General features: G+C 46.4%; 4 protein-coding genes across 27 annotated transcripts in view; 2 read left to right on the top strand and 2 right to left on the bottom strand.

The window, feature by feature from the left end:
* The window catches only part of RNF115 (ring finger protein 115), a 60,624-nt gene extending 59,766 nt beyond the window's left edge, over positions 1 to 858 (bottom strand). For 2 of the 5 annotated variants that reach the window (XM_060139134.1, XM_060139133.1), the window contains exon 1: positions 419 to 858. Coding sequence is in view for 1 of the 5 variants with exons in the window: in XM_060139133.1 (XP_059995116.1) it covers positions 419 to 520 (102 nt within the window). In the remaining 4 variants the exon portion in view is untranslated. The remainder of the gene's footprint in view (positions 1 to 418) is intronic. The other 3 variants (XM_060139137.1, XM_060139136.1, XM_060139132.1) reach the window with 3 other exon arrangements.
* On the top strand, positions 479 to 15,122 carry POLR3C (RNA polymerase III subunit C). 3 transcript variants are annotated; one of them, XM_060139124.1, is made up of 15 exons: positions 482 to 1,033; positions 2,041 to 2,207; positions 3,118 to 3,373; positions 3,484 to 3,669; positions 4,712 to 4,800; positions 8,186 to 8,290; positions 8,402 to 8,512; positions 10,482 to 10,562; positions 10,798 to 10,849; positions 11,204 to 11,264; positions 11,716 to 11,866; positions 12,616 to 12,717; positions 12,832 to 12,881; positions 13,312 to 13,461; positions 14,958 to 15,122. In XM_060139124.1, exons 2-15 carry the CDS (start codon positions 2,061 to 2,063, stop codon positions 15,037 to 15,039), a joined length of 1,623 nt encoding a protein of 540 aa, XP_059995107.1. In that variant the 5' UTR covers positions 482 to 1,033; positions 2,041 to 2,060; the 3' UTR covers positions 15,040 to 15,122. The 3 variants fall into 3 exon arrangements, with proteins under 3 accessions (XP_059995106.1, XP_059995107.1, XP_059995109.1); XM_060139126.1 differs by having other exon boundaries at positions 483 to 1,033; positions 8,420 to 8,512; XM_060139123.1 differs by having other exon boundaries at positions 479 to 1,033; positions 8,186 to 8,512.
* The window catches only part of PIAS3 (protein inhibitor of activated STAT 3), a 24,789-nt gene continuing 8,341 nt past the window's right edge, over positions 9,549 to 25,996 (bottom strand). For 3 of the 14 annotated variants that reach the window (XR_009538776.1, XR_009538778.1, XR_009538781.1), the window contains exons 4-18: positions 25,725 to 25,775; positions 25,398 to 25,488; positions 24,791 to 24,925; positions 24,466 to 24,571; positions 23,819 to 23,892; positions 23,524 to 23,684; positions 22,405 to 22,538; positions 22,156 to 22,324; positions 21,874 to 22,007; positions 21,581 to 21,618; positions 20,578 to 21,016; positions 16,934 to 17,047; positions 11,500 to 11,957; positions 10,498 to 10,893; positions 9,553 to 10,124 (exon numbers count right to left, since the gene is read on the bottom strand). Coding sequence is in view for 1 of the 14 variants with exons in the window: in XM_060139122.1 (XP_059995105.1) it covers positions 20,750 to 21,016; positions 21,581 to 21,618; positions 21,874 to 22,007; positions 22,156 to 22,324; positions 22,405 to 22,538; positions 23,524 to 23,684; positions 23,819 to 23,892; positions 24,466 to 24,571; positions 24,791 to 24,925; positions 25,398 to 25,488; positions 25,725 to 25,775 (1,360 nt within the window). In the remaining 13 variants the exon portion in view is untranslated. Of the gene's footprint in view, positions 10,125 to 10,497; positions 10,894 to 11,499; positions 11,958 to 15,957; positions 16,041 to 16,933; positions 17,048 to 19,824; positions 21,017 to 21,580; positions 21,619 to 21,873; positions 22,008 to 22,155; positions 22,325 to 22,404; positions 22,539 to 23,523; positions 23,685 to 23,818; positions 23,893 to 24,465; positions 24,572 to 24,790; positions 24,926 to 25,397; positions 25,489 to 25,724; positions 25,776 to 25,996 lie in introns of those variants that run through there. The other 11 variants (XR_009538780.1, XR_009538779.1, XR_009538777.1 and 8 more) reach the window with 10 other exon arrangements.
* On the top strand, positions 15,344 to 22,732 carry NUDT17 (nudix hydrolase 17). Of its 5 annotated transcripts, none has more exons than XM_060139131.1 (8): positions 15,344 to 17,315; positions 17,659 to 17,842; positions 18,086 to 18,111; positions 18,249 to 18,341; positions 18,577 to 18,675; positions 18,904 to 19,040; positions 19,409 to 19,561; positions 22,169 to 22,732. In XM_060139131.1, exons 1-8 carry the CDS (start codon positions 17,271 to 17,273, stop codon positions 22,170 to 22,172), a joined length of 741 nt encoding a protein of 246 aa, XP_059995114.1. In that variant the 5' UTR covers positions 15,344 to 17,270; the 3' UTR covers positions 22,173 to 22,732. The 5 variants fall into 5 exon arrangements, with proteins under 5 accessions (XP_059995114.1, XP_059995112.1, XP_059995111.1 ...); XM_060139129.1 differs by having other exon boundaries at positions 15,344 to 17,459; positions 17,698 to 17,842; XM_060139128.1 differs by having other exon boundaries at positions 15,344 to 17,459; positions 17,695 to 17,842.

Below are 25,996 nucleotides of genomic sequence, written 5' to 3'. Positions count from 1 at the left end.
TGGTGAAAAGTGGAAAAGGAAATAGAGAAAGGTGAGAAGCAACAGCGGAAAGAGTATCGAGTGGGGGAAAAGGAGAGGTCATCGTGGGAAGGAGACAAGGTGAAGAAGAGTGCAAGAAAACTGAGGGGATGTCAGAAGAGAACTTGCTAAAGAAGACCAAAAAAAAAAAAAAAAAATGGAGGGGGAGGGCCGGTCAAGAGGGGAGAGAGAGTGAGGGGCAGGTGGAGCATGCGAGCGGGAGTTACGGAGCCAGGACCGGGACGCCCGAGGTTTGGGGCCAGCGACCGGGAGGCAGCAAGTACTTGGGAGACCGATGTCAGGGGAGTCGGGGATGGGCGGGAAGCTTAAGACCTGTTCCGGGATATCGGGGAGAGGAATCCAGGCCGATGCCCGAGCGCAGAGGACACAGAGCTCTTACCGGTAGTTTGGGGCTGACCTCGCCCTTGCAAAAGTGGCAGAAAAACCGGTGCGCGGCAACCGCGGCGCCCGCGCCGGCCCCGGCCGCCGAGGCCTCCGCCATTTTTCTCTTTCGCCGCGGCTGTCCAAGAGGGCAGCCGGCCGGTCGCTCTCCAGGTCGCTACCTCCCAGCTGCTGTCGCCGCCTCTGCCGCCGCCGCCGCCGCCGCCGCCGCCGCCGCTTCCTTAGCGCTGCCAGCCGCTCCAGAGCCAGCGCGGGTCACGTGAGTTCGCCCGGCCCACAGAGGCGGCGGCGCAGACAGCGACCCCGAGGCCCGCCTCCCAGCACCAAAGAGGTGCAGGAAGGAGAGTCCGCCAGCCGCGGCCCGCCCGCCGGCTCCTCAAACAGCCCCTCGCCGGTCCTCCAATCTCCCAGCGAGAAGAAAGAAAGAGCGTCCCCGGAAACCACCGAAACGCTGGGGTAGAGCGGCACATGTCTTGCCTCTTTGCCGGTCCTCCTCGGTGACCGTGCTCCTGCGCGAAAGGACCTTGGGCTCCCCCTCTGCCCGGGCGGCTAGCGGGAGCTATACGAAGCTGCAGTGGGGAAGTCGGCGGCGTTACGTGGCATTGACCCAGAGGTTAGTGGAAAATGCGGTCTGAACGAGGTGGCCCTGTCTCTGGACCCAGGGACCCAGTCCGGGACAGGAACCTGAGGTAAAGAAGTGAAGAGCCAGGAGCCGGACTCCTTGGAAATACTTTCCGGGGATGGCAGAGGGTCTGGGGATGCTTCCCCAAAGACCTGTGGATGGGGATAGTGAGACTGAAAGGCAGAGTCTTGGCTTCTGAGGAATTGGGAGAAATAAGTGAACAAACCAGTGTTTGATAGCACTCGTGATAATAAGGAAGTGATTATACAGTGGACTATGTCTGTTTCTCTTTGTGTATACTTTGTCAAGGAATAGAAATTTCAGAATTAAATACTGCCCTGCCAACAACATACTTCATCCCCTATTTGAAACACCTTGTTGAGAAGCTCTCGTTTACCTCTTAGTTTATTTTGCAAAGTTGTCATTGCCTGTTCAGTCCCAATAGTTTGTGAATAGTGGTCTTAATTCTTCCAAACAATGAAGTATAGAATCTGAGGTCTGTGACAGATCGCAAAACCATCTACATCCGATCTTTAAAGTAAACTAGAATCACACATGATCCCATAAAGATAAACTTGATATATAGTCTTCCAGTCTTTTTTTTTCATGCATACGTGTGAGGCTATTTCCACAGTAATTGAACTTTCCTCTACATTTTGCTTTGTAATGAACAATTTTCTACACTAATACATATTATACTTTATTGTGAATGTTGGCATTGTATTCCATTATATGAGTATACCATAATTTATTGAAATAATCACTTACGAGGTTGTTTCCAGAATATCAGTATTCTAAAGTGACATGATTTTATTATTCCCTTGGAACAGAATATCCAAAACAAAAGTATTAGGTCAAAGATATGCAAGATTTTAAGGCTTTTGATATATTTGCTGTCAAATTGCTCTCCAGAAAGTACATGAATTTACACTCAGCAGCTCTACTCCCAACATAAAAGAAAAACTTCCCATCATACCATCTTTTTCTTTTTTTCCTAGCTCTGAGACTCCTCAGCACAATGACTCAAGCAGAAATTAAGCTGTGTTCTTTGTTGCTGCAAGAGCATTTTGGAGAGATCGTAGAAAAAATTGGAGTCCACCTAATCAGAACTGGCAGCCAGCCACTAAGAGTTATTGCCCATGACACAGGAACATCGTTGGATCAGGTATGTTTGGATCACAGTAATTTGCTTCCATTTCATTAATTTCTTTAACCTACCTTTGAATATTGTGACTCCCCACCCCACAAAACGGAAAAGAAAGCAAAATCTGTGCTAGGATCAGAATAGTGTTATTTGGGAGGGGAAAGATGATGAGACATAGTGCCCAGGGTTCTGCTTCTCAAAGTGGCTCATCGTGGCTTCTGAGGCAAATCTTGCTCCTCCTCTGCCATATGCCATACTTCATTTATTCATGAGTCTATTAATTTCAGTACTGTGTTTAAGGAATAAGAATAATAGAGGGGATGGGACGTCCCTGGTGGTGCAGTGGTTAAGAATCTGCCTGCTAATGCTGGGGACATGGGTTCGAGCCCTGGTCCGGGAAGATCCCACATGCCGCGGAGCAACGAAGCCTGTGCGCCACAACTACTGAGCCTGTGCTCTAGTCCCCGCGAGCCACAACTGCCGAGCCCGCGTGCCGCAACCACTGAAGCCCATGAGCCTAAAGCCCGCACCCCGCAACTAAAGAAGCCACCACAATGAGAAGCCCGCACACCACAACGAAGAGTAGCCCCCACTCACCGCAACTAGAGAATGCCCACGTGCAGCAGGAAGACCCAAATGCAGCCAAAAATTAATTAATTAAGTAATTAATTTAAAAAAAAAGAATAACAGAGGGGAAGTAAATTGTACTTTGAAAGATAAAGATCAGAGGAAATATGAGCATCATAGCAAGGACTCTTCCTGATTTCTTCCATTGACATTCGCTTCTTATTAGCTATTCCAATGGAGAGAGGGAAGACACACAGAGATTCCAGCCATCTCCTGATGTTTAGGAAACTGTTGGACAAAAATTGCCAGCAGTAATGAGCTGCATCTTCAGATTTTTCTTCTCTTTCTTCTGTGTTTTCTCTAGGTAAAAAAAGCCCTTTGTGTCCTCATCCAGCATAACCTGGTGATATATCAGGTGCACAAACGTGGTGTGGTAGAGTATGAAGCCCAGTGCAGCCGGGTGTTGCGAATGCTTAGGTATCCCCGGTACATCTATACTGCCAAAACACTGTACAGTGACACTGGTGAGCTGATTGTTGAGGAGCTCCTGTTGAATGGCAAGATGGCAATGTCAGCTGTCGTGAAGAAAGTAGCAGATCGGCTCACAGAGACTATGGAGGGTCAGTACTGTATCCACAGCTGTTAGCAAAAGCATAGATTGGCTGGCTGCAGGAGAGGACCCTTAGCTATCTGAGGCCATCTCACTTGCCTCTTTCCTCCTGTCATACAGATGGCAAGACCATGGACTATGCTGAGGTCTCAAACACATTTGTGCGACTAGCAGACACACACTTCGTGCAGCGTTGCCCCTTGGTGCCTGCCACTGAGAATGCAGACCCTGGGCCACCGCCACCTGCCCCCACTCTTGTCATCAGTGAAAAGGACATGTACCTGGTTCCTAAACTGAGCTTGATAGGTAAGGAATTTTGGCCCCTAGATCTGCGATTTGACCTAATTGTAGATTCTTCCTTAATGATTGTTAAATGAATGACTCAATCAATTAAGCAGTTACCAAGGATTTACTCTATGCCAGATACTGTGGTATAAAGAGATGAAAAAACCATTATGGTCCCTGCCCGTATGGGGCTTAAGTCTAGTATAGGAGGCTTACAATAATCAAATAGCCTGATGGATATATAACTAACAAACTGCGATAAGTACTATGAGGGTAAAATATGGGATGTTATGAAAATATATAACAGGGGACCAGATTTACCCGGGGACTTGGGCACGTGCTTCTTGAAGAAAGTGGCATTTGAACTAAGATTTGAAGCAGAAGTAGGAGCCAACCAGTGAAGTAAGGTATGAAGGGATACAGAGGATAAGCATTTTTGGCAAAAGGAATAGTATGTAGTGAGGAAAAAAATAGGAATTTGAGAACATAAAAGAAGATCAGTATAGTTAAAGTACAGTGAGGAAAGGAAAGAGAGCCATAAGTTAAGGTTAGACAGACAGTTAGGGGCTAGATCATGCAAGACCTCGTAAAGCACCTGTTCTTTATCCTAAGAGCAAAGGAAAACTACTAAAGGATTTTAAAGGAAGTAACATGATCTAATTTGCATTTTTAAAATATGTTTCTGTCTGTAGAAAGGATGGGGCAATTTTTCACAAACCAGTGAAAAATTAGACATAGGAAGGGTGAGGAAGACAGAAATCAAAAATGACATCTGTGTCTCTGGCTTGAGTATGTGGGAGGATGATGGTACCGTTCACTGTGAAAGGAAGCATTGGAGCAGGAGCAGTTTGAGGGAGAAAGACTGAATTTCTTTTTGAACTTGTTGAGTTTCAGATGACTTCATCATTAACTTGAATTTCTTGTAGTTCCTGAGTCTCCTCAACATCTCTAACCTAGAGGTAGCTACAGATGTCTTTGGGATAGAGACACCTGCTTTCACCTTCGGTCATTTCCTGTTATCATATGAGGTGTAGCCTAACTGTGTAACTGTTTTGTTTGGCAGGGAAAGGTAAAAGGAGGAGATCATCTGACGAAGATGCAACTGGGGAGCCCAAGGCCAAGAGACCAAAACATACCACAGATAACAAAGAGGTAATGAGGCTTCTTGGTTAGGAGTCCTCACCCTGAGGCAAGCCAGAAAGAGCACTAAGATGACAAGCCCCAAAAGAGCTTAAACATTCTTGGATCGAGAAGTAGTAGGATTACGAACTTCATTAAATATTGGCCAGGGATGGACTAACAAAGAGTGAACTCTGTTGCTCTGTCCCTTCTGAGGCTTAACTTACTTCAGTCATTGGACAGAGGTAATAGATTAGGCAGAAAAAGCGCCTAGAAAAGTTTAAATTGGTCAGTATGACTGGACCATAGAGACCCATGGGGATGAGTGGTGATAAATGAGTTTAGAAAGATACATATAGGCCTGAGCTCTTATATTCAAATGCCTTCTCAGCATCCCTGTAAAAACATCTGATAAGCATCTCAAAAGTAGTATGGCTAAAACAGAGTAATTGATTTCCTGCTCCCAGATATCTACTCCCTCCTAAGCTTTCCTCATCTTAGTTAGGGACACCACCAAGGCCAACCACCCAGGACACCATTTGCTTAGGCCAAAGTCCTAGGAGCCATCTGATCTCACAGTAAAACCTGTCAACCCAATTTCTAAAAATAATTGAAATCCAACTATTTCTTATCGTTTCCACTGCCATCACCCCAGTCCAAACCATTATCACTGTAGTCAAGACTTTGCCAACACTCTCCTAAGTGGTCTCCCTACCTGTATTCATACCTACTTAAGAGCCAAAATGACTTTCTAAATTGTTCTTTTTAAAAATTCCCAACACATCACTGATTTTTGTCTCCTTTAATAGCTTCCCATTACTCTTAGAAGAAATCCAGTTCTTTACTATGGATTATGAAGCCTTACATGAGCTGGGTCTTTTTTTTTTTTTTTTAATGAATTTATTTATTTATTTTTGGCCGTGTTGGGTCTTCGTTTCTGTGCGAGGGCTTTCTCTAGTTGCGGTGAGCGGGGGCCACTCTTCATTGCGGTGCGTGGCCCTCTCGCTGTCGCGGCCTTCTCTTGTTGCGGAGCACAGGCTCCAGACACGCAGGCTCAGTAGCAGTGGTGCGCGGGCTTAGTTGCTCCGTGGCATGTGGGATTTTCCCAGACCAGGGCTCGAACCCGTGTCCCCTGCATTGGCAGGCAGATTCTCAACCACTGCACCACCAAGGAAGCCCGAGCTGGGTCTTTACATGATCTGCTGGAGACAAGGCTCTCCAACCTCAGCTCTTCCTACTCTGTCATTCACTATGTTCCAGCTTCTATCATTTCTTCCATCCTTCAAATGTATCATACTCTTTCTAGTCTTCAGGCTTTTGCCCTTAGGATTTCTTCTGCTTCAAATACTTTTCCCTCAGATCTTCATGTAGTTGCCTCTTTTTCATCATTCCGATCTCAGCTCAAATGCTACTTTCTTAGAGCGCAAGCACCATTGCCCACCCTCTACTCCAGTCTCTACCACATTTTTGCATTTCATCTTCACAGCATTTATAAGTAGCTGAAATTACTTATTATTTGTACAAGTGTTTGTCTCTGTACTCCCAATAGTCTATAAACTCTTCAAGGACAGTATCTTGTCCCTGGCACCTGGAATACTCGCAAGACATCAATAAATATTTCTTGATTGACTAACTAAGAAGTTTGGACTTCAACCTGAAGACAATGGGGAGCCATTGATGAATTTTAGGCAGGTGAATGAAGTGGCTAGATTTACATTTTAGAAATATTACTATAGTACAGTGGTTTATAACTTGTACAACTCCATGGATGCGTTTCAGAGAGTCCACCTGTACTATGTGCATTTTTCTCTAGAGCACTCGATAGCTTTCTTCAGGGGAACTGTGAGCCCAAGAGGTAAAAAGCAGCACTGCTCTATGAGAAATGGGGAGAACGAAGCAAAAGGAACAAGATTAAATGCAGAAAACCCAGTTGCCCTTTCTTATAGTGTCCACTATATGAAAAAAAAAAATGAAAACCAGTTAGGAGGCTACTGTAGTAACCAGGTGAGTCAAGATTAGAGCCTGAAATAAGGTAATGACAGTCAGGATAAAGAAAAGTAGACTTCTGATTAATATAAAGAATAGATAGGGGGCTTCCCTGGTGGCGCAGTGGTTAAGAATCCGCCTGCCAATGCAGGGGACATGTGTTCAAGCTCTGGTCCTGGAAGATCCCACATGCCACGGAGCAAATAAGCCCATGCACCACAACTACTGAGCCTGCACTCTAGAGCCTGCGAGCCACAACTACTGAAGCCCACGCGCTTAGAACCCGTACTCTGCAACGAGAGAAGCCACCGCAATGAGAAGCCCACGCACTGCAACAAAGAGTAGCCCCCACTCGCCACAACTAGAGAAAGCCCACTTGCAGCAACGAAGACCCCACACAGCCAAAAATAAATAAATAAAATAAATTTTTAAAAAAAGGATAGAACTGGGTAATTGGATAGTAGATGAGGGAGAGCAAGGGGTTAGGGATGATATTCAAGTTTCTAGCTTAAAAAACTGGGTTGGTTGTAGTGTAGTTAGCTGAAAACTTAAAAGAAAAGTTTTAAGTCACAGGTGGAAGTAGGCAGTTGAGTCTATGCACCTGGAACTTCATAGAGAGTTCTAGAATTAAAATAGACTTGGAACAGTTGAAACCTTGAGAGCAGATTAAATCACCTAAGTAGAATATGTAGAGTGAAAAGAAAAGAGGGCTGTGGACAGAACCCTGGGGAACACCAGTATTTACGGATGGGATCTGGAAAAGGAATCTGTGGGGACTGAGGAAGGGTAGCCAGAGTGGTTAGAAGGAGCACCAAGAAAGAATGGTGTCATAAAGTCTAAGGGGCCACATAGAGTTAAGGAGAAAATGTCCAACCATGTCATATGCTTTAGAAAGATCAAATAAGATTGGAACTGGACAGTATTCTTTGAACTTAGCAACAGGTTCCTCAGGAACTTTGGCATTTCAGTGTAACGGTGGAAATTGGTTGAGTAAATCTGTGGATGGGATACAGCTGGGATGACCAACTCTTTGAGAAGCTCAAATTTTTTTTAAATAAAGAAATGTGGTGGGGATGTGTGCACCACGCTGAATGAGTTCTGGCCTAACGGCTTCTATTTGCTCTCTGAAATAAGAAGCAAGGTCATCTGCTGAGAGAGAGGGGAGGGGCAAATGGGAGACTTTGAGAATACTGGTAAAGAGTTAAACTAGACAAAGATTCGAGGTAAGCAAAGAGAATCTGTTTGAAGTTGGGGGTTGTGAATTTGTCATTGTGGAGGCACTAAATCCACATGGTTGAATGGTTTTTTCCTCCAACCAATTTAGTTGCTACTATATAGGAAAAGAAACGGTGAGCAGTTAAATCCAAGCTTCTCACTAGAAAATGCTTCCTTGTATCTAAATGTTTCTCTCTAATCTTTTTCTCCTCCTCAGCCCATTCCAGATGATGGGATTTATTGGCAGGCCAACCTTGACAGATTCCACCAGCACTTCCGTGACCAAGGCATTGTCAGTGCAGTTGCCAACAGGATGGACCAGGTGATATCTAAGTGGGTGGGACAGTGGCTATCAGGAATATTCACTTATTTGCAGATGTGGCCATTGGCATATAGCCAGAGCCAGCACAGCAGAGTGAATTCTGATTTCCAGTTCACTTTTCAAACCCAGACAAGCAGCGAGATCGTGCGGACCATGCTCCGGATGAGTGAGATTACCACTTCCTCTAGTGCCCCCTTCACCCAGCCATTGTCTTCCAACGAGGTGAGCTTCATGTTCTTGTACTAGTTTTCTGACAGGCTCTTGGATATAATAATTATTATACATAGAGCCTGCGATTAGGTTGAGGTCTGAACCTTGAAAGGAAGGGTTTTTGCTATTTGGGGAGGGACGGGGATTATTCTGAGGTGGTAGGTACTGAAATATTTGGTCTCTTGGGAATTCAACCTTTAAAAACCTAAACCATTACCTTAGTCAAAGTATAAGTAATTCTTTTCTTTATTTTTAATTTATTTTATTGAAGTATAGTTGATTTACAGTGTTGTGTTAATTTCTGCTGTATAGCAAAGTAATTCAGTTATACATATATACATTCTTTTCCATATTCTTTTCCATTATGGTTTATCACAGGATATTGAATATAGTTCCATGTGCTATACAGTAGGACCTTGTTGTTTATCCATTCTATATATAATAGTTTACATCTGCTAATCCCAAAATCCCAATCCATTCTTCCCCCACCCACCTCCCCCTTGGCAACCACAAGTGTGTTTTCTATGTCTATGAGTCTGTTTCTATTTTGTAGATAAGTTCATTTGTGTCATATTTTAGATTCCACATAGAAGTGATACTGTATGGTATTTGTCTTTCTGACTTCATTTAGTATGATAATCTCAAGGTCCATCCATGGCTGAGTAGTATTTTATTGTGTGTGTGTGTGTGTGTGTATATATATATAGTATAAGTTATTCTTAATTGTTCCAAGAATCCACTGTTTGGAATCTGAGCCTTAGTACTCAGGACATTATATGGCCCCTTATATTTGTTTTTTTCAATATATTTTGTATATTTCAAATTTGTTTTAAATGCTTTGTTCATTGTTTTGTTTATTGAAAATTTAATATTTAATATTTCAAATGTTTTATTTGTAATTATACTAATTTTTTGTAATTATACTAATATTTATCCACATTAAATATAGTTATATTATTTAAAATTTTTTTAACTTACTATATAACAAAATTTAAATACAAGTTTTTTTCTGATGACAAAAGTAATTATATGACCTGTATTCAAACAGCATAGAAATGTATAATTTTTTTAAACTTGTAGCTCCCCAAACTTTCAGGAATGCCAGGCATGTTCTATATCTTGTAGATGGTAGTTATGTGGGTATATACAATTGTCAATACTCATCAAACTGTACCCTTAAAATCTGTGCTTCTTGTATGTAACATACCCCAGTTTAAATAAATACATAGTTTTGCATAATCCCATAATCCCAGCCCCAGAGATCCTTGTCAGTAGTTTGGTACATATCTTTATTCAGACTTTTTTATATGTATAGTCTCACATAAATGTAGATATTTATTTATTTATTTATTTATTTATTTACGGCTGTGTTGGGTCTTCGTTTCTGTGTGAGGGCTTTCTTTAGTTGTGGCAAGCGGGGGCCACTCTTCATCGCGGTGCGCGGGCCTCTCACTATCTCGGCCTCTCTTGTTGCGGAGCACAGGCTCCAGACGCGCAGGCTCAGTAGTTGTGGCTCACAGGCCCAGTTGTTCCGCAGCACGTGGGATCTTCCCAGACCAGGGCTCAAACCCGTGTCCCCTGCATTGGCAGGCAGATTCTCAACCACTGCGCCACCAGGGAAGCCCTGTATTTTTTAACAACAAAAAAATATGGGGTTATACTCTATGTACTGTTCTAAACTAGCTTCTTTCATAGGACAGTATATGTAAACTTTCTTTTCATGTCAGTATTTTTAGATCTGCCTCATTCTTTATAATGGCCGTATCATATTCCACTTAATGGCCATGATGTACTTTATTTTAATGAATTCCTTATTACTGGACATGCGAATTGTTTCTAGTTTTTTACTCTTACCAACAATGCTGCTGTGCTTTTGGACAGTGTTATACTTGTGATATCTAAAATTAGAACATCTTTATTTCAGCAATGTCAGCAGTTCTAAGTTCCCAGACCCATTTTCACTGTATCTTTTGCTCCACAGATCTTCAGATCCCTACCTGTTGGCTATAACATCTCTAAGCAAGTTCTTGATCAGTATCTCACTCTGCTGGCAGATGATCCAGTAAGTCTTTTCTTTCTTTTTTCTGCTGTATTTACGATTAATTTTTGCCTGCTATCAGTCTTCTGTAGCCTCATTCTCTACCTAGCCAGCTCAGACAATTTTCTACCATCATCTGATAGGAGGGCTTCCTGCTGCAGACTCTTGGCCAGATTTGCTCTTTTGAAAACAGGATCACTGGACTTTCCATTCAAATAACACAAGCTCTCTTTTTTTTTTTTTTCCTTTTTTTTAATAGCTTGAGTTTGTTGGAAAGTCTGGCGACAGTGGTGGAGGAATGTATGTCATCAGTATCCTTATGGGTGGTTATTTCCTTACAGTCAGGCAGCGTGAACTATGAAACAGGATGGTGACTTAGAAAAGATTTGATGATATTTAGTATACTAAGTAAGTTAGAAAATTGAACTAAAACATTGATGATAAAGAAGTGAAAGGGACTTTTAACGAACCAAACTTTAGTTAAGCAAAACTCTGACTTAAGCACCTTAGTTAATTAAGGTTTCGAAATACTTACATACCATAAATGAGACTAGTGTGAAAAACAAAATAGTATTTAAGTTTTAAATTAAAGACTCAGGGATAAAACTAAGATCACAATGACCAGGCCAAAACATTACGGAGTAACCTTAACCCACTACATAAAGACCTACATAAGGCTCTAGGATCTCTAGCCACAGCCACTCTGGAGTCGGTCATACAAGAGAGGTAAGGGGGTCACCCTGATTGGGGTTGGGGGTCAGATACTTCCTTTCCACACCCCATTTGAACAAGTGACTTGGTCATTATGTCAGTAACCAATATAGACACACCTTGGTACATCTTGCCCCATTTTCCGCTGGACTGCTGTGGATCCCACCTACTACAGCTCTTTACCCTAAATACCCTGCTGCTTAATTCCCAGTGATGCCAATGAACCATCCTTCCTAAAGCCTTTACTTACAAATGCAGGAACTGAGGCATTCAGGTGAGTCAGCAGTTGGTGACTCTTATGATTAGCAGTATTGTCATCAGTCTGTGGAGTTATGAAGGAATTCTCTGATTGCTGTTCCTCTCTGGTCCTGTCTCCACACGTGGAAACCGAACAAGCACCGTCTGTGACTAAGAGCTAAAGCTAATCTACGTCGGCATGCCATTTGCTTTCTTTATTCCTTTACAGATTTGGGTCTCGCTGTGCCAGAATATTCCGTTTAGTTTTACAAAAGAAACACCTGGAGCAGAAACAGGTAGAAGACTTTGCAATGATTCCAGCAAAGGAGGCAAAGGATATGCTTTATAAAATGCTCTCAGAAAATTTCATATCACTCCAGGTAACAGTAATCACCAACCAACAGAGCTGACCTAGGATGAGAGGAACTCCTGAAGCAAACATTCTGAACCCCAAACAAACTGTATCCAGCTCTGAGACAGAAAAAAAAAAAGATTAACAAAGACATAGCAAGCACTTGAAAGATAACTGTGGAGCTTTAACCGGCCTAATAAAAAAGAGGCATAGCCAAGAAATTACCCCAGAATCACCCTCCCTTTTTTCTTTAACTCCTAGTCCGTGTGATTTGTCCTTTCCTCGAGCCTTAAGTTTATTGTAGATTAACTCTATCGGGTCATCACTACATGCAGAGCCATGTAGTATACCCTATGAGGAAACAGATAGAATGGATTTTGGAGTCAGAATCACAGCTCTGCCTCTTACCCAGTTACACTGAGCAAATTACCTACCATCTTTTTTCCCATCTACAAAATAGTGATGGATGGTGGTAACAGACAATATGGCTTGTTATAAGATCAGATACAATCTACCTGGCACATAAGAGTTGCTTAGTAAATGTTAAGTGCCTTCTCTTTCTTTTCCACTCAGGATGTTGACAGTCAAATGGAAAAAACAGGGCCGCCCAACCCTCCATGTGGCTGATTGTACCATAAACACAGATGCTGTATGACTGGGGAAGAGTGAAAGTATAAGTGAAAGAGAGGGCTGAGTAGCTCCAGACGGGACAGGTGTTTACTTTGCCATTTCTGAAGAAAAGTATAAAGTCTTATTTTTCTTTCTATGGACAAATAGGAAATTCCCAAAACACCAGACCATGCCCCATCCAGGACCTTCTATTTATATACTGTGAACATCCTGTCAGCTGCCCGAATGTTGCTGCACAGATGCTACAAGGTAACTCCTCCCCAGTCCATCCACAGAGATGTCTCACCCTCATGCCTCCTTTAGCCATTTTGCCTGAGCTGCGTAAATAGAACTGTGTGCATTTCTTGTCTTCTCTCCCCTCAGAGTGTAGCCAACTTGATAGAAAGGAGGCAATTTGAAACCAAAGAAAACAAGTGAGTGACATTTTCAGTTGAGTAATTACATTTTACAAGGCCAAAAGGCTTATGGGGAAATTTCCTGTAGAAGTGGAAACCAACAGAGACAATAACCAGTCTGGTTGCACTGAATTATTGGCTTAGGTTGGCATAAAGATGCATTAGTATACACTTTTCTTGTATGTCCCCAGTGAAATAATTTTGCAGATTAAATTTATGAGCAACGTATAAACTGGCACCAAACTTTAAGTACAAATGAGAGGCAGCAAGAGTTTCAGGAGTGAAGTCACATTTCTAATTAAGCTTCTAGAAAATGTCCTTCCTTAGAGAGTGACATTATCCACTTTGACCAGGAACATGGTAAAAGGGGGAGCTATGCCCCAGGGCTATGGGATAAAAGAATCTCCAAGGCTAGAGGACATGCCTCAGAGTTGCCTTTGTCTGACAGGCGTCTACTGGAAAAGTCTCAGAGGGTAGAAGCCATCATTGCATCTATGCAGGCTACAGGTGCAGAGGAGGCACAGCTACAAGAAATAGAGGAGATGATCACAGCCCCTGAACGCCAGCAGCTAGAGACCCTGAAACGTAATGTCAACAAGTAAGCATCATAAACTTCAAACGTATGTTTCAAAATACCTTGCAGACAAATCCATCTTGATATCCTGCTACCCCTCCAACTTAAGGTGAGGAAACCGAAACTCACTCTCTTCTTCCCCACCTCAATTAACAGAATTTAATCCACCTATTTCCCTAAGCTAAAAACTCTGAAGACATGTTCAGCTTCTCCTCGCTCACCAGCCGCTCCCCCCGCCACACACACACACTCTCTCATTCACCAAAGCTGCTGATTTTACTTCAGTGTGTCCCAAATCTGGCCTTTCATCTTGCTTCCCATGCAGGCCCTCCTCACCTCTTTGCCAGACCTTTGCAAATCACCTCCTGCTTCAAACCATTTCTTATAATGCTTTCACAGTTAGTATCTTTAAAGTGATTGACAATATCACTCTTCTGCTTTAAATGCTATATTGACTCCTCGTTTACAGTATAAAGACCAGACTCCTTGGCATAACATATAAGGCCTTTCACAGTCTCATAACAGCCTATCTCTTCATCCTCATTTCCTTTCACTGCTCACCGTTGACCTTCATAGGGATTTTGCTTTGAATCTGTAGATCACTCTGTGGAGTACTGCTTTCTTAATGATACTAAATCTTCCAACTCATGAACATGGAAGGTCTTTCCATTTACTTAGATCTTCCTTTGTCTCTTTCAATGAGTTTTGTCGTTTTTGGTATTCGTCTTGTACTTTTTTGTTAGATTTATTCCTAAACAATTGTTTTAGTGTTTTCTTAAATTTCATTTTTGAATTGTTCATTGCCAGTGTATGAAATAGAATTGATTTTTGTGTTTTGATTTTATATCCTATAATTTTGCTAAATTCATTTATTAGCTGTGGTAGGTTTTTTTGTGGATCCTTTGAGCTTTTTCTGTATATAAGATCATGTCATCTGTGAATTAGAAATAGCTTTACTTCTTCCTTTTCAATCTGGACGCCTTTTATTTGTTTTTCTTGTCTAATTTCCAGACTAGAACTTCCAGTAAAATGTTGAATGGAAGTAAAAGCAGACATCTTGTCTTGTTCCTGATCACAGGAGGAAAGCTTTGTCTTTCACCACGAAGTATGATGCTAGGTGTGGGTTTTTCCTAGATGGCTTTTATCAGGTTGATGAAGTGTTCCCTTCTATTCCTAATCACTTTAAGCCTTAGCCACTCTCCGCTTCTATTTTAAAACACGCTAGGTCCTTTTACACCTGTGCCTTTAACATGTGCTGTCTTCCTCCTCATTGCAAGTTAGAATGTAACTTCTCCTGGGACAGAGGCCTTATCTTTTGAATCCTCAGCAATTTCCACAGTACCTGGCACATAAGAGATGCTCAGTAAGTGGGAGGAATGATCTGTTGGTTCTCTTGCTTTCCGCCCAGTACTTTCAGGAGTAACCCAGCAATTCTCCATGACCACACACACTCCAGCCTCTAATCTTAAATATGCTAATGAATGTTCAGTGTGGGCAAATGCTTTCACTTTTTCACTCAGGTTGGATGCCTGTGAGATCCAGGTGGATGAAACCATCTTCCTGCTGGAGTCATACATCGAGAGCACCGTGAAGAGACAATGACCCAGAAGAAGAGTCTTCCTCAGAAGATCTGAGGGGATTGGAAGGAAGAATAAAGGAGGTGCCTAGATGCATTCTTTGCAGTAGGATAAGTTCCAGATTCTTGTACTGTAAACCTCTCTCTATCCCTACCACCCAGAATACACCAGAAAGAGTTTGACATATTTTTTTAAGTTTGCTGATCCTGTTTTAGAATCATCACTATATTCTACCCTCATCAAATCTTGGCAGGGGAAAGAACCTTAAATCAACTAGATTAATCATCTATCACATGCATCATTTCCCACCAAGAAGTCAGCTACGGCTGTGTTTGAACATCCCTGACAGTGAGAAAAACTTCTCCCAAAGCTGTTCGTTCCATTTTCAAAAGGCTACACCTGTTCTTTACTTTGTTAAACTGTAATCTTAAACACACACACACACACACACACACACACACACACACACAATGTAGGGAATGTGAAAGACTACCACAGAGGGGGGATAAAAGCTATTTTCAGGGCTAGCAGGTGGATTGGCCCAAGCAGTCACACTAGAATCTATGGATAAAAGTTACATTTGCCAGCTCCGGGCTTCTAACACGTCTGAAATTATCTATGTGAAACACTTAGCACAATGCCTGGCATGTGATAAGCACTCAATAAATCACTGCCTTCCTCTTCACCATGGTTCCTAAAAACTGGCAATTCTAACTTCTCTCTCCTAGTACCATGGACAGATGACTAATCTAGTTGACATAATTTGTCCCAGCAGCTTCAGTTTCATTTAAAGCAGGTGTTGTTTTATAATCTCCTCAGTTTCCTCTTACCAGTGTTAGTTCTAATTCATTAAACATTTGAATGCCAATTAATTGCCAGCCACTATACTAGGTATAATATACAAAGATAAATACAATACCATCTCTGCCTTCAAGGCACTTACCATCATTTACTGAGCACCAGTTATGTGCCCGGTATGTCCCCAGGCCTTGGGGATGCAAAGATGAATAGCCTTGAGCATACAGCCTAGTGGAGGGAGACAGATAAGTACAAGGAAGTGTTGGGGGGGGGGGCTATAGTGGGAAAGTATCATACAGAGGCAAAGGGGAAAAGGGTCAGGCAGGAAAGGGAGCATAGAGAAGGTGACACAATCCGTATTTTGAAAGATGGGGATTTGCCAGGTGGAAGGGAAAAAGGATCCCAGAGGGAAGCAGAGCCTATTTCTTGGGGGAACAGGGAATAACATGTGACTGAAAAACAGGGCATATGTCCTGCCAGAATTGACAGGCAGGGGCAAGGACTGGTGGGTGTGTAGCAAGGATGCTGTGTTAAGTAGCTTATCTTATCCTGAGAGCAGTGGGAAGCAAAGTGAGCAGATCTGTATTAGAAAGATGACTCTGGCCGCACTGTAGAGAATGAATTGGTGGAGGCAGGACTATTTAAAGACTTGTAATAGTATCTCAGGCAGAATATGAGGAAGGCTTGAACTGGGCAATGGTGGCTGGAGATTAAGACATGGATTTGAGAAAGTTTAAGGAAGTAGAATCTGCTGCACTTGGTTGCCATTTGAGTGAAAAGAAAGGGAAGGTGGGACTTCCCTGGTGTTCAGTTGTTAAGAATCCGCCTTCCGATGCAGGGGACTCCCGGCTCCATCCCTGGTTGGGGAACTAAGATCCCACATGCTGGGGCAACTAGGCCCCTGGCGCTCTGGAGCCTGCATGCCACAACTATAGAGAAGCCTGCATGTCACAACTATAGAGAAGCCCACAGGCGGCAACAAAAAATCCCACATGCTGCAACTAAGACCCCACACAACCATAAATAAATTAAACGAGAAAAAAAAAAAAGGGAAGGTGTCAAAAATGTTTCTTGGGTGTCTGGCTAAGAGACAGATGTAATTCACTAATTGGAGGTGTTACCTGCTATACCAGATAGGTGTGCAGAGTGCCATGGAGGGGTGCTTATCGTTCCGCCCATGGCTGGTGGGAGATGACACGTGAATCCAGAAATCATTCCGTCTGGGGATCATTTTCCTAAACAGAAGATGGGAGGAAAAGAGGAGCTGAGGATTTAGAGTTGTTCCCCTTTGTCATTTACCTATCACACCCCTGGTTCATCCCCAAGTGTCTTGCCTAAATTTCCCGGGGGAAGTCCCGGAAGCCGGGCTTCCTTCCCACCCGGCGGAAGGCTCCGAGGGGAAGCCCGCTGGGCCACTAGAGGGCGCGGAGTGGGCCGCAGAGACCCCAGAGCCGCGTTATGGCGGCGGCGAGGGTGCTTCTCCTGTCCGGACGGCCGGAGTCGGTGAGCTTCGCGCAGAGCGTGTGTGGCCTCCTGGGCGCCGGGCCGGGGCTCGGGCCGTGGCCCACGTACTGCGGCCTCAAGCGGGGAGAACTCGTCCTCTCGGACAGGCCGTTCCCAGGAGCCTCCGCCAGGCTTCCGCTCCAGGTCCGGAGACGGGGGCGCACGGGGCGGGGGCGGGGGGTGAAGGGCCGAAGGTAGGGACTGGGATCGGGTGGGGGCTGGAGGCGAGAGGCCTGGGGGCCAGTCGCCTGCCGTGGCCTCTTTCCCCATCGGGGTGTCGCCCAGTTTTTGAAAGCCACGCCTCGCTTCTGAGATATTAACCCCAGCGGCTCCCTCCCCCCAGCGACCCCCTTTCTGCCCTTTTTCGGCCGTGGATCAGCAGCCCAGGGCTTCTGGGGCCGAGCTGCCCACGAATCGAGGTGTGGATCTGGCTGTGGCGGTCGTTCTGCAGTCCAGCGATCAGACTGTCTTGCTGACCCGAAGGACACAAACTCTCAACGTTTCCCCCAACCTCTGGGTACCCCCAGGTGAGCGGTCTGAGGGCAAGGCCCTAAGTCCAGGAAAGAAATCTGCCCTTTACCCAACAGTGCTATTCCCAGTCTCAGAATGACAGAGAAGTGGGCCCAGAAATGTGGTATCAACAGGTCCCATAATCACAAGGGGCTACAGCTGCATCTGTGCCCACTGGAGGAGGGGGCGGTGTAAACAGTGAGTGAGTGTCCCTGACCAGGAACACCACCATTCACCTGCTGGTCCCACTGTTGTTGCAGGTGGGCACGTGGAGCCTGATGAAGAGGTAGCCAATCCACTGACCCAACCTGCACCCCGCCCTGAAGGAGGGACCACCTTGGGTGTGGGCTGAGGGAAGGGCAAACACAGGACTTGGAGGAGTCAGGCGGTGGCCTCTCTGACCTCTTGCCCCCTCACTCCCAGCTGCTGGACGGAGGACTTCGAGAGCTTTGGGAGGAGAGTGGACTACAGCTGCCCCAGGGCCAGTTCTCTGGGGTCCCTCTGGGGTTATGGGAGGTGAGACAGGGACCTGGGAGCCCTTAACAGCTTCTAACCTACCAAAGCCCAGAGAACAGCCACACTTGCCTTGACCACATGGGACCCGATGGAGTGTGGGTGGTCTGGAGTTCCCAAGCCCACGATCCTTACCCATGTCCCTTCTCCACCACTTCTACTCTCCACTTCCTCAGCTGCATTTACAAAGCCCCAAAAAGGGACAGGAAGTTCTCATTTTTGTTTTCTTCTCTCTTAGTCTGCCTACCCTCCTAGGCTGAGCTGGGGTCTCCCCAAATACCATCACATCATTCTCTATCTACTTGTCATTTCCCAGGAGTCACAGCAGCAGCTACAGGTAGGGCTGGCAGTAGAGGAAGAAAATGCGGCTTAGGACAACCAAACAGACTGGTTCCGACTATGACTAAGGAGGGGGAGAGGGAAGGTCAGAGATAACCAAGAAATCCAGTAGCCTCTCCCCTTGTCCCTGCCCCAAGTCTCTCCACTCCACCTGTGAGTGGGCTGTGATCCAGAACAGGTCTTCTGAGAGAGGCCATGACTAAGGGATCAACATGTCTGGCTCCAGGCCCGGATCCAACCAAACCCAAGAGAGGTGAGCGCCCTTATGTGGCTGGGACCAGATGTAGCAGCTGCGGTGGCTGCCACAGAGGATGGGACAGAGACACCCAGACATCTTCCCCAGGACCTACCGCCTTCTGTCCTGTAAGTAGGAGCTTCTCCCTAACCCTCCAACACACCAACACATACACACTGAGAAGTTCAGAGGAAATTTTGTGCTGTGGGGGAAATTTAGGGAGGGAGTGGGTCAACTGATAATGAAGAGAGCACATGAGATCAAAGATATTGCCCATGATACTCCAAGGGTTCCTGTCCAACTGGCTAGCACTGAAGACCTGGGTTTCAGTCCCACTCTCTCATGGGGGCAAGTCATTTAACTCTTCTTTCTGTAAAATGAGGTTAACACCCACCCACCCCTCTCCTGTGGTGGTTGGGAGGATCAGATGACCTTATGGATACGGAAGTGGGCTAAGCCACAAGGCACAGCCCAGACAGGAGCTGTCGTTCTGCAGTGCGGTGGAACTAGAAGAGAATGGAGGAGCTCGACCTCTGGTCTTGCCCACGTCCACACTGCTGCGGACGACCCCAGCCACGGCAGATAGCAAAGAGAGGGTCAGCACTGGGACCAAGTTTGCCCTCAGGCTCTGGCTACAGCATCTGGGCAGGTAAGGATGAGGAAGGACTTAAGGACTCCACAGTGTTGGGCTGAATGGTCTAGTGTTTTTATGGGTGTGGGGGAAAGAAAGGAAGAAAGAACTGCCCTTGGAAATCCTCAGTGTGACACCCCTACCATGTGGAAGTGGAGCTCACTCGGACCCAGGGCCTGCAAGGGAAGAACAGAACGTGGCCCATCCCAGCCCCCACAAACCAGGGATCTGGAAAGCAAAGTGCTTAATCCCCTCCCCAGCCCACCTCCGTGACACTCACAGAACATCCACAACCTTTATTATGGGTAAGAACTTTGCTACAACTGTGGGAATAGAAAGTAAAATTACAACATAGATCCTAGGCCCTAGAGGAGCCTGAAAAGGGAGACTGGAGAGAGCACAAGGGTGCTCCCACCTCCCAGGAAAGGTGCAGAATGAGCCAGACCTAACCACAGGGCCATGGGCCTTTAGAAGCTCAGGCTCCAGGCTGGTCAGCATAAGCATCATTGTGAACTTACTTAAATATATAAATAGAGAGACCCAGGCGATTGGCCAGGCCCTTCTCCCAAACCCCTGGGGATCAGGGCTAAGGCCTTATCTCCTCCTCAGTCACACTGGGAAGCAGGAGGCAGGGAAAGTCATCTTTGGAGTATTTTGGTTTTTCTTGTTTACACACAAAAAATATGCAACCCAAAATAGAGTTCTCTGTCCATGTGTCTGCCTATCTCAGTTACTCCAGCTGTCTGTTTGGCCAAAGAGAACGGAATGGACGTGAAGAGACAATGGATATGGGGAAGGAACACAGCCGGCTTTGGGGAATGGGAAGAGAGGGCATCTGGGGGACACGAGAAGGGCCCCTTCCCCACGAGGCTTTAGACAGTCAAGGCTGAGGATTCAGCCCTTTCCCCAACTCACATCCCATCCCATTTGCCTCCCACTGCCTAGGTTAACAGACCCAAAGGAATGGGCTGGACATCAAAGAACATTTCCAAAAACAGACCCCAAATGTCCTTTAAAAGAGGTTAAATATTAACCCTTTGGGTGCTAGCCTTGTCAGGCAGAGATAAGGCCAAAAACAGGTGTCCATGAAGATCTTTCTGGCCTTGACCAAAGCCCTTCTGATGGGTCAGAGGGGCCAGGGTTCCAGACTCCACAGCATACTTGCTCAGTGTTGCGAGGCGGTGAAGGCTCCATGATCCAGGGGACTCAGTCCAGGGAAATGATGTCTGACCGACAGCCAGTCAAAGAGGGACCTGAGGGCAGGGGTCCTCCATGCCCCTCCCTTAAGTTTCCCCCAGGGGCCACAATGCTACTGACACGGCCAGGAGGGGGTGCCGGAGTGGTGCTGCGGTGAGAGCTCCCCAACGTGGGGCCTAGCGGGCCCAGGAAGTGGGAAGGGGTTCCTCGGTACTGGAAGAAGTGGCCCAGGGCATCCTGTTCGTCTAGCGAGGTGATGACGGATGGACCATAGTGCTGGGAGGAATCAAGAGCATGGTTTAAGATTTTATCCTGACTTTACAAACCGCCTCCCAGTCACTCATCTCAGAAATATCATATGGGATAAATAAACCCCTCAGGATCCCAAAGTATTCTCTGAGAAGCAGGAGAGACTCCCTCTGACTCCTTCCCCTACTTCCCCACACCCCACCCCTCTTCCCTGCCTGGAGACAGCCCCACCAGCTTGCTAGATTCTCGGCCCTGTGGGCGTCTGAAATGTGTGGAATGTCCGGCTGGGGCAGTCATGGTGCTCAAGTGCACATGGGTTTGGGGGGGGTGGGGAGGGGTGAGCAGACAGGCACAGAACTACACTAAAAACTGGAGACAGAACAGTAAGTAACATAGGACAGAGGAAGACATGGGTGAGAATCCGAAGAAATCCCAGTGGGGCCTAGGAGGGAAATAAACTGCCTGTACTGCAGTTTCCTTCCTTCATGGAGAAGCACATTAAGGTCCCCGGGGAAAATGAGAGAGTAAGGGGGCCCATCAGTGCCTAGAAAGGAGGCTTCAGCAATCTGAGATGGAGAAGGGACCACTTACCTGACTCTCAGTCTGAAGGAAAGAAAATAAATCTAAACCTGGTAGGAGAAGAAAAATTAAAATCAACCTCCTATCTGACCCCTTCACCACACACACACACCCACACGCGCACGCACACACACACACACCCACACGCGCACACACACACACACACACACAAAATATCAAAGAAGTTCCTTGGATTGTGGCCCTTTGCAAAACAGCCAAAAAGCGCTGAAAAGGAGCAAGGGTTGTGAGCTGGTTTGGGGGAGGATATGGCAGTGCACGGCCCCACCTTGTGATCAGTGTCATACCTTGTATATCAGCCCCCAGTGGGAAGGCAGGTGGGTACTCATGTAGTGGGAGACTGGACAGGAAATCCCCGCCCAGCGTGCCCATAGCAGGGCTCCGTAGCACCGAAGATGGCTGGTGACCAGATGTCAGGACTCTGTGAGGAGACAGAAGGAATCACAGGTGTCCTCACCCAGCTCAGCCTCTCAAGTCCCCTCTCTGCCCCCGAGTTTGCCCAGTGATCAGAAAGCGTTCCTGACTTCTTCCTCTCCCTTCTGCTATAGATTCAGCCTATTTCTTCATACCCTTTGCTTCCAGGTAGAGCTGGGATAGCAGCTGAAGTGACAGGACAGTGCTTCTTCGTCGGGGGCAGGTCCTCCTCGTCTGATGAGCTTTCTATTGTCAAGTCAATAACTTCAACCTTCTTCTTATTCTCTGATGGATTGCCCTCTTGGACTGGGCTATACTGGAGGCCTGTGGTTGGTAAGAAGACTGTGTCTCAGAGAAGAGGCCATACAAGACTTAGCTCAACTGGGGGACAGGGGGTCACTCACCATCCAGCCCATACCCTGGCGGGGGGCAAACCTCAGATGCCTCCTTCTTGGGTTTCATTGGGCACCAGGATCCATCTTCCATGAACTGGATCTCATCACAATCCGAGCAGGAATTAAGAATCTCCATGAATAAACTAGGGGAGGGGAGAGATAGGAATTCATGTGGCTGGGAGATGGCTGCAACAGTAGCCAGGGAGTTCTGGGACTCACCTTCCTGAACCTCAGTTTCCTCACCTGTAAATTAGGGATGTTATCCACCCTCCTGACCTCTCTGAGTTGTTGGAATCAAATAAAGTAAGGTGCATAAAAGAGCTTTGAAAATTTTTAATGCTGAGTTTTAAAATAAATACATTCTAAGCACGTGTTCCATGTAGTACTAGGAACAAAACAGAAGGAGCAGAAATAACAGAACTCTATAAGCTACCTCAAAAAGAGGCACTGGGGGCTTCCCTGGTGGCGCAGTGGTTGAGAGTCCACCTGCCGATGCAGGGACACGGGTGGGTTCGTGCCCCGGTCTGGGAAGATCCCACATGCCGCGGAGTGGCTGGGCCCGTGAGCCGTGGCCGCTGAGCCTGCGCTTCCAGAGCCTGTGCTCCGCAACAGGAGAGGCCACAGCAGTGAGAGGCCCGCGTACCGCAAAAAAAAAAAAAAAAAAAAAAGAGGCACTGGGAACAAGAACCATAATGTAGGCTCTGGAAGCAGGTTAGGAGTCGCTAGATCAAAAGAACTTTATTGCTATGTTCAGTAAGAGGTCAGGTAATTGTTTGATGTAACAGTTTGATACACTGGCTCTGCCACTTACTAACACTGTAACTTTGAGCAAGACACTAGGTCTCAGCTTCCTCACCTGTAATGACCGTACCTATCTCACAGGGTTACTGGCATCTCATAGGACTCAATGAGATAAGGCATGCAAAGTACTTAGTACGGTGTGTAGTGAAGTCCTCAATGTTGGAGGGAGAGATAGATAAATAGATAGGTAATATTTAGATAAAAGAGACAGGTATGTTAAAAGTTGGGAGGGGAAGTAAGTTACAGATATATATTTATATATGGGGGCAGGGGCCAGTCCTAGTGGATGTCCTAGGTAAAAGGAAGCTGAATGCAGAACAGCCCTACCCATCAATGATAAGAGATTCATAGGGAGCCTTCTTATCACACACAGGACACGTCCACGTTGGCTTCTTCTCATTCATCTGTAGATAAAGGGCAGCATCGAAGCTCTGCAGGTGGGCGCAGGTGAGGGCCCGACAAGGGACAGTCAAGCGCATCTTCCCTAGCTGAGGAGAGACGAGTTCTCTGGTCAGAGTCCCCATGTCCCAGAGAGCCTCACTCTAATAGCCCTAGGAACCCTCATCTGAGTCTAGAGGTTTAACCCACCACTCCTCCCCCTTCTCTTCTCCCTTGTACCCACCGGGCACATGAGTGACACCCGGAGACTTGTAGTGGCCACCTCACTGTCCGGGTCAGCGGTCAGCTTCTCCTTGACTGAAACAAGAGTGGGGCCAGAGCCATGGGGTCAGCAAGGCTGGAGAGAAGCCCGGGAGGTGGTGAGGCCAGAAGCAGATGGCTCTGGCTGAGAGGCGGCTGGGTAGAGCGCCTTTGGGGGCCAATGGGATGTCACATGGGGGTGGTCTGGGATCTGCATTACGAAGGCTAGGTGGCGGGGAGAGATTTCCCCATCCCTGAAGATGCTTAAATACAGCTGAGTGACACTGTGGCAGAGATGACCTAGAGGGAATTGAAGCAGCACAAGAGGGTTAGTGTTGATGATACTTAAAGACACTTTCTAGTCTGGAGAACCCAAATTCCAACAGGGCTGGAGTTAAGGTCTGCGAGGTGCAAAGCAGATGTATAATTGGGAATGCAAGGGTGTCAATGCCTGAAATGGCCCCACTTTTCAACCACAAAGATTGGTAACAGGGGTACGGCACGGGTTGGGGTTCATGTGAGAGGTGAAGTAAGTTGTCCTAAGAGGGGTATGAGTTTTAACTGTAAAGGCTCGAGGGCCAGGAAGAATTGGATACTGGTCAGAGAGAAGAGGGACGGGATGTTACTCACTCAGTGCCCGGGAATGGTCTGGGTTCCGGATGCCCTTTGCTCTGAGTTTTTGTAGAAGGGTTCCTGCAGTCAGCTGCCTCACCAGGTACACAGACAAGGAGTAATTCTACTTGGAGGTGCGGGGGGAGACAATCAGCCTCTGCTTCGTACACCACTACCACCACCACCACCAGCAGCCCCCCACCTTGTCACATGAGGGCCAGAGACAGCAAGTTAATGCAGAGAGACCCACGAAGAGAAAGATGTTTCCCCAGCCCAATGCACTGGATGATTCCCTCTCACTCCCTGCAGGCTTCTCCAGGCCCCCAGCCTCAGCCACGCTCACCCGTCCAAACTCAGACGACCAGTTGACCACGATGGTGTTGGGAACAGTGGCCGAGAGTCGAGCCAGGGGTGTGATGTTGATGGGGCGGCTGGGCCTCTTGGGCTCAGCCCCATTCTTGGTAGGGGGAAGGTAACCCTGGGGGAGGGAGGGAGGGAGGGCCTGGTTAAGACACCTTGTCTTAGGTCACTCACTGAGATGAGTGAGACGGGGGCCCATTCAGTGATAAAAAACTGGGGCACTCTCTAGGGTTGGCAGCAGGGTTCATTCCTGGGGAAAAAGGAGAACTTACTCACTGACCAGATAAATAGAAACCTGCTCACTGAGTTCTTGAAGAGGAAGAGTAGGGATACCCCACTTCTTCCAACCCTCAGCTCTAGGGTCATCACGTCTGAGAATCTTTCCTGAACCTTTGAGTTGAACTAATATCCCCCCTCTGGGTTCTGAGAGAACCCTTGTTCAGCCCTATCTTGGTACTCTCTAGATTATATTGATTCAGTCAGTAAAGTGAGCACCTACTATGTCAGGCATGTCTCTTTCATAAAAGATGTAACATTTAGGAACTAAAACAGGGAAGGGGTTACTGCCAGAAGAAGGGAAGAGCATTTACCGGCAGGGGGCACAGTTTCCCATTGACCTTGACAAAGAGGTTGGGGGGGAAGTAATCCTCTTGGGGGCAGCTGGTCTCACAGAGACAGAACCTGGTAAGAGATGAGAGAAGATGAAAGGGTGGGAGGCAGTTCTTGCAGAGAGAGGCAGGCAACCTCAGAAAATCAGTCATGGATATCTGTAGCCTTCAGCTTCCAAACAAGAATCCGAGGGCTGGGGTGGACATGGCAGAGCATGTCCTAATAGTAACCTCCTAATAGTAACCGTCATACCCTTACTTCATTCCCACCCTCAGTGGGAGCCCTGAGGGGAGGGAGAATCAACTCACCTTAGCTGCACCTGTATGGTATAATCACATTTCGCTCCTGGCAGAACCTCTCTGGAAGAGGGAGGGAGGAGAGATGTCAGTATGTGGCCCCTGAAGGGCAGGGGTGAAAAGAGACACAGAAAGTTATATGTCCAGAGAATAGAGAAGGGACATACAAGAGAATGAGGGACAAAGCAGGTGCAGGAGGATGGAGAGGAAGGAGGGCAGGGCAGAAGAGAAGAAAGTCAGAGAGCAGAGTCTAAGGGTAACCACCCAAGGATGAGGCAGGACGA

The sequence above is a fragment of the Lagenorhynchus albirostris genome, chromosome 2, assembly GCF_949774975.1.
Source record: "Lagenorhynchus albirostris chromosome 2, mLagAlb1.1, whole genome shotgun sequence".
In the NCBI taxonomy this organism is placed as follows: Eukaryota; Metazoa; Chordata; class Mammalia; order Artiodactyla; family Delphinidae; genus Lagenorhynchus; species Lagenorhynchus albirostris.
This window is presented reverse-complemented; position numbering and strand designations above follow the sequence as displayed.

Coding starts and splice junctions, on each gene's coding strand:
- NUDT17 (XM_060139127.1), top strand. CDS start 17,271: ATGGCGGCGGCGAGGGTGCTTCTCCTGTCCGGACGGCCGGAGTCGGTG. Junction 18,342..18,576: donor TCCCTCTGGGGTTATGGGAG/GTGAGACAGGGA, acceptor CTTCTCTCTTAG/TCTGCCTACCCTCCTAGGCT. Junction 18,676..18,903: donor AGTCACAGCAGCAGCTACAG/GTAGGGCTGGCA, acceptor GTCTGGCTCCAG/GCCCGGATCCAACCAAACCC.
- POLR3C (XM_060139123.1), top strand. CDS start 2,061: ATGACTCAAGCAGAAATTAAGCTGTGTTCTTTGTTGCTGCAAGAGCAT. Junction 2,208..3,117: donor CAGGAACATCGTTGGATCAG/GTATGTTTGGAT, acceptor TGTTTTCTCTAG/GTAAAAAAAGCCCTTTGTGT. Junction 13,462..14,957: donor CTGAAACGTAATGTCAACAA/GTAAGCATCATA, acceptor TTTTTCACTCAG/GTTGGATGCCTGTGAGATCC.